Genomic DNA, 11,340 nt, shown 5'->3' on the forward strand with positions numbered 1-11,340 from the left:
AAATTTTTCCTTAAGTTATTTAATAAAATATTTTCTAAATTGTAATATAAAATATTCAGAAACTTTTAAGACAATCTATATATTCGAATAAGCAAATTTTCAAAACATATTTTAAATTTTATATTGCATAAAAGTATAAAACTGAATGACTGATGAATAAACATCTTAAAAATGTTTATCTTATGAGACCGAATTGTTCTTATATAACAAGTTTTAAAAAATAGTAATGTGTACGTATTAAGTCTGAAAAACAACTATACAATGTCTACACATAAATCTTTTAATTCATTATCACACATCACACATAATAATAAACTATTATCAAGATAACAAATGCTACTCCCTCCGTTTTTTTATAAAAGCCGTTTTAGAGGAATTTTTATGTTTCTAATTATACGACGTTTTCGGTTTTCTATGTAAAATTTATTAACACTTAATGTTATATGACCAATGATAATATACTTTCTATTTTATTATTGGTTGATTTGTGGTTAGGTAAATAATTAATGAGGTTTTTGTTTAGAAAATATAAAAAATTAATGATTTCTTAAACTATATGCACAATTCTAAAACGACTTATATTAAAAAACGGAGGGAGTATTAATTATCATAAAATTAATATCTACAAACCTTATTGCTATATAATCATAAATAAGGAGAAATATATACAAATATTTTTTTCTTATATATAAATATTAATATTTCTAAATATATATATATATTACCTTTTTTTTTTTTTTTTTTTTTTTTTTTTTTTTTTTTTTTTACAATAGAGGTCATGATATGAATTCGAGAAAAAGTGAAACAAAAAGAGAGAGAGCATTGATTTCTTGAAACTTGGGAGGAAAATTTGTAGACTATTTTCTTCTTTTTTTTAATAAATAAACTTTCTGACGCAGCTAGATTTTATTTCTATCCGAAGTATTTGGTTTACCAGTAGCAGACCAGAGGACAGGATCACGTCTGAGCAGTCTTTTGCTGTTCGCTGCTGTCAGTAACATTACACCAAGGAAGATCAACACTGAGATGGAGCAGAAGATAAACATCAAAGCAGAAGCGACGTGGTCTTTCACCTCTTCTGCATACTGAACGGAGTCTAAAGCAAGAAAAGTGATCGGGAACGAGTAAGCCCACCATGCAACATTGAATCTTTTTATCGATTTCTTCAAAAGAGTCGGCCTACATACCTGAAAATGTTAAACAAAAACAAAGGTAAATGTCCAGTCATTTGATTTCTGTTTCTTAGCATATCAGCAAACTTAAAGCCGGTCCCAGACATAAGTAAGTGAAACATTGGACAACGATCCCCAAAGTTAAGATATATTGTTTACCAAAAAAAAATATAAGATATATTTTGCTCAAACATCGGTTCACAAACTTGTTTAATTTTTTTATTTAAATCCTTATTAGATTGTCTAGAGCCTTAGAATTACACGACCCGCCTTGCGTAAACTTACCAGGGATACAAAGATGAAGAGCGACAGGAAGAATAACATCTTTGCTAATGTATCAAAGGTTCCAGAAATGTAGTTCCAAGCTAGACTTTCCGTGGCTGGTGCAGCAAAGAACAAGAAGAAAACTGGCCTCAGAGTGGTTGGAAAGTTGTTTCCGCCTGGTAGGCGTTGATAAAGTGTGACAAAGATAACTAAATAGTGAACCATTCCGAGCGAGAACAAGCATAGAGCACACTCTCTCCAGCCCATCTCCGCTGCTCCTCTTGCAGCCACTAGGTTTGCTATCACTGAAACTTGGCTCGCTGGGTTTGCCATTATCGACAAAAACCTTTTTTCTGTTGTGAACCATTGGCCGTAAAGCTTTGTGTCGAGGGTCAAGATCGGAGCAGCAAACAGCCAAAATAACGTCTGGTACAAAACGCTGTGTGGTTCCAACAGAGGAGCTGATTGTAGCAAGAGAAGGCATGAAATGGAAGGAGCATAAAGATAGTTCACTCCAATGTAATGCGAGAACTCTTCCTTCACCAAGTCAAAGAAGAAAATGCACTTGAAAGCATACAGAAAACAGAGTGACACGTGTGTTGCAAGTGCTAGATACCACAGGAGGTGAAACGCCATAGACGGGAGATCGCTATGCAAATGGACCATTGTCTTCCACAATAAAGCTTGGCTACAAAGAGAAAGGCTTATTCTGAAATATCCAGCGTGGAGACTACTTAAAACAGACATCAGGACAATGGGCTCGGCATCAGCGAGGTTAGTATATCTCTTTTTCTTTCTGGATATTGGGTAATCAATTTTGATTTGAATTTCTTGACAAGGAACTACCAAGATTTCCATCTCAGTATATTGATTTGATAGCTTGTTTGATTCTGTGATGTCTCCTAACCTTAGAAAAAAAGATTCATAAAGAGGCATTAGGCCGAGAAATCAAAGCCAACGGCGACTTAGTTGGAATAGTGTTGGACAAAAATGATAGTTCAAAATGGTAATGAAAAGATAGCAGCGTTTAGTAACTTTTGCTCAGCTTCAATAACTTCAATACACATAAATCTTTTCCAATTAAAAATTTATAAAAGGAATATTAAGTAAATAAACCTTTGATATATAATACTACTACATATGTACAGTAAAAAGCTAAAAACTCTATAAATTAATAGTATGTGTATGTATGGTTGTTGTACTTTATTTTTGTTTCACAAAAAAATCCAGTTGGGTCTATAATAAGTCCGGTTATTACTTGGAGAGATAAACTTTTAAGTGTATTTTAGTGAAACGTATGATAGAAGCTTAAACATTTTTTTCTAGTAGAAGTACTAGAAGAGTGTGATTGGTACTGCAAACTTTACTGAGAGTAAATAATATTAGAGAAACTGGACGTAACAATAATAGGGTAAAAAATGTCACTTCCAGCGTAACACAATTTTTCTCTTCAAATAGCAAGAAGAACAAAAGTTATGATTCGTTTCATTAGAGTAAATTGGAGTAAAAGAAAAAGGTAGAAAATGGTGGGAAATTAAATGTTGAAAACAAGAGCAAAAAAAAATAACATAAAAAAATCCTAAGAATAGTACTAAGATTTTCTCACGACACCGTAACCCTCTGACGCTGGATAATACCTTTAATTGGACATCTTGGTATATAAGACTGTTAATTAAGAGTTAATTAAAATATTAACTGATGCATTTAAGCATGTATTTATCTTGTAAGAAATGCATTCTTTTCTTGAAAAACTACATGTCTGTGTATAAAATACCTGAGCAACGATACAACTCATCAAAAAGAAAAAAAGAAAATAAATAAAATAACAGAGAAAAATATTCGAAGATGTTTTAGACAACTTCAAAATATTTTTAAAATTTTGGATTTTTTGGACATTAAATCTAAATTTAAATAATGATTTAATCATATAGCCATAATATTTCGGTTTGGAAACATTTCAAATATATTTTACTATCACTATTCACTACTAAATTCTAACCATTTTTTTGTTTTTAAAATTTTCAATTTTACCCAACCGTAATTTGATTATAACTGAGCCTTTATTATGGACATAAATTTAATTTACAATAAAATATATAATGATTTATATGAACTGATAATTGTGAGAATGCAATCACTAATAAATTTGTAATTTCAGTATTAATCACAAAGATTTTAGATATACAATAAATCTATATAAAAGTTTGAGAATCAATTTGTAAATAAATAATTTCAACATCAAAATAAGTTTGTAAGTAGTATTTCATTCAATTTCATGCGTTGATGTTTATACACTTAAATTTTACCTCAAGATAATTTATTACTGGAAAACTTATCCTTCATATTTTTATGTTTTCTCAACATAAAGAACAGTTGGAAATGTTCTTCCTGTTACTATTATAGATAGATATATAAGGTTGTTTCTTATTAGAGTTTTCCAGCAGTAGCTCTTAAGTAAATATATTTTCTATCAACTACTCATTTTATTAATCAAGTTTCGGTGGATGATAATTAAACACACATGCATCGTGCTCTAGTCTCCTTGACTAGAGAATATCACGTACGTTACAAATCCTAAGAATATGGACTATGTAAAACATCTCAATTTTTTAACAAAAAATATTTAATCAAGAAACTATGAAAACTTATTTAGAAGCTATTGAGATGCATGTCTCACTTTCAGTAACCAATTTAGAAAAATAAAATTAAGTTTAAGTATGTAAATAAATTATATTAAAAATATAAATTTTACTTCTTCTGTTTACAAAAGTATCATTTTGATACTTTTTATTTTTATGCAAAGAGCCATTTAAGTAATTTATATTAAAAATATAAGTTTAAGTATTGTTTAGAAAATTTTAATAAAGTATTGTTGGAGATGCTCTTAGTTTTTCATTATTGCTATTGAAATTTAGAGATTTATAACTGTGTATATAATACAAGTAAAAAAAATCTAAATTCGCAAAATCTAAATCTCGACCAAACTAAATCTAAATCTTAATAACGTTTGAATATACCTGTAAATTTTTGCAGCAAGACTTTGAAACGAATGATTTAAGATTGTGCAGCAATATAAATATCTTGTCTTTGAAATTTGATCTTGGATTGACGTTGCCGAAATTCCCTCTGTTGAACGGATTGTTTTCTGATCGTGGTTGTCGCGTGAGTACCTCACGTTGACTTTTGTTCTTCTCAAAAACGATATTAAGTTTGCCTTACGTGAAGATTCCTTATATAAAGAATTCACGTGCATCATAAAACCCCTTTTTGATTATCTCACGAAACCCATATACTGTATATAATTATTATTGTTGTTGTCGCAATATCTATCCTTTACTAATGAAGTAGACTTTTATCCTTCTTTAAGACAAATAATGACACGTGTCATTTATACATTAGCTGCGTTTCTGTTTATTTGTTTCGATTGGACTGTGCAGTTTTGTAGTAATTTTTGTTTGGGTTTTAAACATTTCGAACCCAGTAATGAATAAATGTTTCGTCCTGGCTTGGTTTTAGAGCGATAGACTTCTCCTACGAGCTCCAGAATCTTTGAACGACGCAAAACTTTTCGATTTCTTATCTGTAACGGCGAATTGATTCTTAATTCTCTCACAGGTTCTACGTAATTAACCCACTCCTCCACTCTGCAGGATTCAATCGACCTAAACAGATCCCCAAAGTAACCGGCTCAAGCTACGACTATAAATATCCACAATAACAACCATGAACATCACAGCTTGGACGAGATCAAGGAGAATAGCCTGTTCTACTAACCGATTACTGCAATGGCGAATTCCTTCATCCTCCTTGCCGATTTAAAAGCCAAGTGCTGCTCCAACTCTGCAGAAGTTTGTTTTGCTGAGGTTTGGGTGTTACATGATTCTCACAGATTCATTAGTCATTCTCTCAAGAAAAGGTCACAATCTCAACCAACAAGTAAAGATATAAATTTTTTTCTCTTAGAGGTATTTCTCATTCTATCCTCTGTAATCTCTATAGGCTGGAAAACATATGAAATCAATCCTCAACAGTCTTTAGTATATGTCATCTGTTCCTTGGTATCTTAACTCTGAAAAGTCGGTAGGCTATTGCATGCTTACTTAATTCTCTGCATTGTTTTGCTTGTCATGTACACTGAATACTCTGTTTTTTTTCGTTGGTTTAACAGTGTCTGAAGCATCAAAGGAAATAGAAGAGCGTTCCCAATTACACAAAGTCATGGTATGACGAGGTCCAGAGATCTACCAAGCTGGAAAATACAGGAAGGGGGCACGTAAAAGTTTGTCTTTCTCTTATTTTGAAACCTTGGTTATATTGACAGATGAAACAAATCGTGTTTTTTTTTTGTTTTGAACTTGTTTTAGTTTCTAACTTTTTCCGTTTCTTTAAATTGTGATGTAAGACGCACAATGTTAAGGCGTGTATGGATAGACCGGGAACTCGACTATGATGGCAAGAGGGACATATGGAATTGATACGATCCTTCAACCTACCATCTTTATGAAGCAAAAGAGGATGAGCGAAGAAGTATCTCGAGAGTCTACATGTCCACATGTCTCTCTAATTGTTTGCATTAATGTCATACCATGTTGTGTCTTTGTGTGCACCAGCCGGCAGTGTCTCCGCAAGTGGGATGCTTTACACTGGTGTAAAGAAGCTCGAGACTGTAATCGTGGACGCAGTATGCTTTAACACCTTCACAAGTTTACTCATAGTCCAAAGCTAATCCCACGTAACTCATTGGCATGCAGACTTATTTTCGTTTGCTGCCACGAATAACTTAGTTCTCTCAGTTCAAGTTTTACAAGTAAGGGTTTAGATATTTAGTCCACCATAAAGTTTAAGATCGTGTGCCTCCCTTTTTTTGTAACTTATGTCTGTCTGTCTCCTTTTTCATTATCTTACTTCTTAATCTTTCTCATATTTAATATGAAATTCACATTTTGACCAAAAAAAACTCTAGGAGACACTTGGTAAGGTCCAAATTATAATTTGGGAGATTAGTTTAAGATTCACCTACCCTAAATGTTCTACGTGATTGGAAAAAAAATAATCAGCACCTTTAAAAACAACAATTGTTAGGTAATCCCACTCAAGAGTAAACTATTGTAAGGTAGTCTACTCAGAGTCATTAATTTAAATGTGCTACTCACCTGTATCAATAGAATGTTGTCATTATTAAGAAGAGTTCTCACAGTCACATTTAATAAATAAACGCTTCAAGAATCCAACTATCTTAGGACTTTTATGCTTAATTATTTACTCTTTCTTCAATTGGCGTCTGGATTTATACATGGAGATATAGGGTGTGGTAACTGGTAACGCCATCTACGTAAGGTTCAATATTAGTTACAAATCGTAGAGGTCTCCTCCCATCAGTCTCTAACGTACTTCTCCATTATTTATGTTCTCACAGGAGGACACTTCCTAATTTACGTGAGTTATACCCGTAACATGGAATTGATAACAAGTCTCAAAGCTTATGGAGAAGCAAAATTAGTATGAAACAAAATGATGGATCTCCAGAAATCATTGAAAAATCATTGTAAGTTTCGAAACAGAAACTCTGCAGTTTTGATGTGCATAATTGTTTGCATATTCTTTGATTGTTTTGCGCTGGAGTATAAAGCTAACATGTTGTTTTGTTCTATTTTATTATGTAATTATATATGATTTTCTATATTTGATTAGATAGGAATTATATACTTGCATTCAACACAGCCAACACGGAAAAGATTAAAAAGTTAGTTACTTTCTTTAGTTTGTCGTTCAAAGAAAAAACAAAACAATTTTCAGAAAATATTTGTATCCAGTTTGGTTCATCTTAATTTATAGATTATTAATAATTATGTTTTATTTGATATCATAGGGTATGAAACTCAAGTAAAGTTCTGCTAGAAATATAATATTTTATTAATTTATAACACCGTTAATCTATAAAAATATTTTCAATTAGCATGAGCGAAATTTCCAACAAGTTTTTTTTAATAAAATGTTCAACCAATGCTAAAATAATCTACAAAAACATAATTAGTCAAACATTAGAAACTAAAGAAAATTTTCATTATAAATTGAAAATCTAATATAAACTGAAACACACATATATTATAAAACATCATTTGTTGTTACATAATATATACTAATTATTATTTATGACATCATTGAAACTATTCATATATTACTTTAAAATATAACGTTTTATAATTTTATCACATTAGATTTTATTTTAAATTGATTTAGCTTGGAAGTGGTTGTATTAATTTATTATCGTGAAAAGTTAGTTATTGTAATAATATTAAAATCTGATACTCTTAGAAATAGAAAATATTAGTTGTTCTTACTTTAGATTTCTTCAATTACATCAAACTGAAATGAAAATCAAATATAAAAAAATATTAATTTATTATATTTTTCTTAATTTTTAATTTAATAATTTTGCATTTTCTGACAAAAAAAAAGAAATTGTTAGTGGTCTTTTTAATTCAAAACCAACAAAATCTAATAAAATTTAAAATATAATTTTAGAATAAAAAGAGATTACATTTATTATATCCAGTAAAAAATAAAATTTCAAATATTTTACAACATTAAAATATATTTTGGTATAAAATTATTTTAGTGTAAAATCATCTGTCCGTAGGACGGGCCAACCCTTAGTTTACTATAAATTTTAAAAATTTCAAAGAAGAGAGTACGAGTTGTGCTGTCATAAAACTATAAATTTTAAAAATTTCAAAGAAGAGTACGAGTTGTGCTGTCATAAAATCTTGTCATATCGGTAAACCAAGTGGTCCTGTGAGTTTTTAAACCGCATAAATCTGAAAATAAGGAAAACGACAATGACCTAGAAAAAAATGCACGATCTAACTGGCTGACATGTCAAATCATAATAATTATTTTTTTCTTTTGGTTGCGATATTTGAAATCCAATTTAAATATTTCTTAAAATTATTTTGCTTTATGTTGGAAGTTCGGATGAATAACTCGAGGAGCTTAAATAAAAATAACACATAAGTAACAAATAATAATTAGAAAAAAATTGTCAAACTGTACATTATCCCTTTGTCATAAATCTCTTTTAGATCAGATTTGGACTTAGATACCCCTGATCAACTTTGAAAAATCATATTAATTATTTTAAGAATCAGAAAAATATAGAAAAATATACAAAATGTATATAAACAAGAGACAAACATATGAAAAATACTTTTGTTGAATAGATATTTGTGGAACACAATTTCATATTTTGGTCTACCGATGGCAGAAAACATAATCTAGTGTCTACGAAGATGTAGATTGCATATTCGGCTAACTACATGAATATCTGCAACCAGCAAAACGTTAAATCAACCATTTGTTATAATTCTAGCATGGTAGAATTGAACGACTACTATTTCTTTTATTTCTGAACTACGGTAGACATGGTAGAATTAAACGACTACCATATCTTTTATTTCTGAACTACGGTAGATTTGATTAACTATTATTTTCTATATATCTACAGAGGCGAAATGACAAAATCTGTCATGTCTCATGACTGTCATAATATGATTCCATAATCTACCACATTCCTTTATTCTTCGGACAACGTAATGTATGTTTTACGAATTTTGAATTGTATATTTTCCTTAAATATCTCTAAAATTTGTTAAAACAATATATTCTAAATCTATTTTTTCTTAAATTTCGTGTTTTCCAAGTATATATATATTTTTAAAAAAATCGTGGACTTCTTCTTGGTGAGACGATTTTGATTTTTTTTTTCATCCAAAATTTTTTAATTTTTTATTGAAGAAGATGCATATATATGCTTCTTGTGGGTTGTGGAAATTTGATCCCTGATTTGCGATTGATAAGAACAAACGAGGTAGAGTACAGTACATAGAATTGACAAGTTCCTTTGAAGATATAAGGCGTATGGCTTTTGAAGATTTTGGAATTGACCAAAACCTTGTCGAGTTTGAGTTAAGCTACTTACCTATGGAGTTAATCAGTTCAATAGACTATCCCCCAGTTATCATTGAGAGTGATCGGCAAGTCAAAATTTTTCTTACATATGTACGTGGAAAAGCTTCTACAAGGTTGTGTGTGTCTACTTCACCTATCAGTGGAAACAACGGCAACATTGGGGTTGATAATGAGAAATCTAACTCGCCTTTCAGAGAGCAAGGTGAACCTTCCTCGTTTCCACCTCGAGATGACAGTGTTAGTTCATCTGAATCAAGCAAGGATGTTGAAGATAATTCTAACTCAAACGGCTATGAAGAAGATGATGTTCTCGCCATAAGTGCAAAAGAAGACGATAGTGGAAAAAGTGTTCGGTTTTCTTTGATGGATGTTGTGAAGAGGGGTGAAACGTTTCAAAACAAAACTATGTTGAAAGCAGCTTTGAAAATGTCAGCAATGAAGCATAACTTCGATTACAAAGTTGTGAAATCTAACAGAAAACTTTGGTACATCCGATGCAAATACAACCCTTGCAGATGGAGTGTTCGGGCTGAGGGGTTATCAGGTTCCACATATTTCATCATCAAAAAATATGTGGCGGATCATACATGCGCTGCGTCGAGTATGAATAATGGTGGTCGGACAGCTTCTGCAAAAACAATTGGCGGTCTAATAATGCATAAGTACGATGGTGTGAAAGAAGGTCCCAAAACTAATGATGTCATACAGATTATGAGGATGGAACATGGATGCGAGATATCTAAGTCCTTAGCATGGGATGCTCGGAGTTTGCAATTAGCATGGTTAGAGGTATTCCGGAGAAGAGTTTTGGAAAAAATTCCAAAGTACTTGCACATGCTGAGAGAAGCTAATCCAGGCACGCAAACGTTTTATGAAACCGATGTTGATGGTAGATTCAGATTTCTCTTCGTTTCGTTTGGCTGATCAGTACAAGGTTTTCAGACAGCCATGCGACAAGTTCTTTTGTTGATGGGACATTTTTTGTGCAATATTAGTCCAGCTATTGGAAAATATTTAACAGATGCAGATATTACAAAGTGGGCTTGCTGTCAGTTTCCAGGATTCAGGTATGACATCAGGACGACAAACCCAGCTGAATCAATAAACTCTGGTTTGCGCACACCAAGAGAGTATCCAGTCATTCCTTTGTTGGATAGCATCAGAGAAATGCTGACCTGTTGGTTCTTCGAATGCCGCACACGAAGCATGAAGTACACAAAACCATTAACTATTGTCATCGAGAAAAAGATAGACATGCGGATTAATAAGGATAAAACGTTTCTGGTGCAGCCAGATGACGAGTACCATTTTTTGGTTCGCGGAGATACAATCGACTGCCTGGTTGATTTGGACAGAAGAACCTGCTCTGTGGGAAGTACGACCTACTGAAAATCCCATGTAGACACGCAATCAAGGCTGGTTTAACAGTTAGTTGAGCCCCATCCTCACTAACGGACGACATGTACATGACTTCCACTTGGAGAACAGCTTATCAAGAAACTATCAATCCAATAGGTGTTCCTGAGGATAGTTGGTTTGTTCCAAATGATGTTCGGAATGCTAATGTGGTACCTCCTGAATCAAGAAGAGGAGCAGGAAGGAGAAGAAAGCGCAGATACAAGACGGTTGAAGACAAACTCCGTTCATTGCAAGGAGCTCAAGAAAAAAAGAGGCGCAGATGCAGTCGATGTGGTGAAGAGAATCATAACAAAGCAACATGTGACAGAGTTATTTAGCCAGTTCGTTGTTTTGGATTTTCTTGCTTTTGATTAGTTTGTTTTTCATTATGGTGTTGGTTACTTGATTTACTTGTTTTGCTTGAATGGCAAAATGAGAGTTTCTATCCCGGTTGTTGTGCATGTACACTTTGGGCACTCCCTCAAGCCGACAGGAAAATACCACTTTCTACATATTGTGAACTGAAGCAATAAACTGA

At 32.1% G+C, this 11,340-nt stretch overlaps 1 protein-coding gene across 3 annotated transcripts in view; it reads right to left on the reverse strand.

Annotated features, from left to right (window-relative positions):
* Positions 1-4,692, reverse strand: part of LOC106316982 (S-type anion channel SLAH4-like) — a 6,189-nt gene extending 1,497 nt beyond the window's left edge. The window contains exons 1-3 of one of the 3 annotated variants that reach the window (XM_013754850.1): positions 4,454-4,624; positions 1,458-2,338; positions 935-1,187 (exon numbers count right to left, since the gene is read on the reverse strand). In XM_013754850.1, the coding sequence (XP_013610304.1) occupies positions 935-1,187; positions 1,458-2,294 (1,090 nt within the window). In that variant the 5' untranslated portion in view covers positions 2,295-2,338; positions 4,454-4,624. Of the gene's footprint in view, positions 1-766; positions 1,188-1,457; positions 2,344-4,453 lie in introns of those variants that run through there. The other 2 variants (XM_013754848.1, XM_013754849.1) reach the window with 2 other exon arrangements.
* Positions 4,693-11,340: the final 6,648 nt, after the last annotated feature.

This window comes from Brassica oleracea, chromosome C9 (genome assembly GCF_000695525.1).
Source record: "Brassica oleracea var. oleracea cultivar TO1000 chromosome C9, BOL, whole genome shotgun sequence".
In the NCBI taxonomy this organism is placed as follows: Eukaryota; Viridiplantae; Streptophyta; class Magnoliopsida; order Brassicales; family Brassicaceae; genus Brassica; species Brassica oleracea.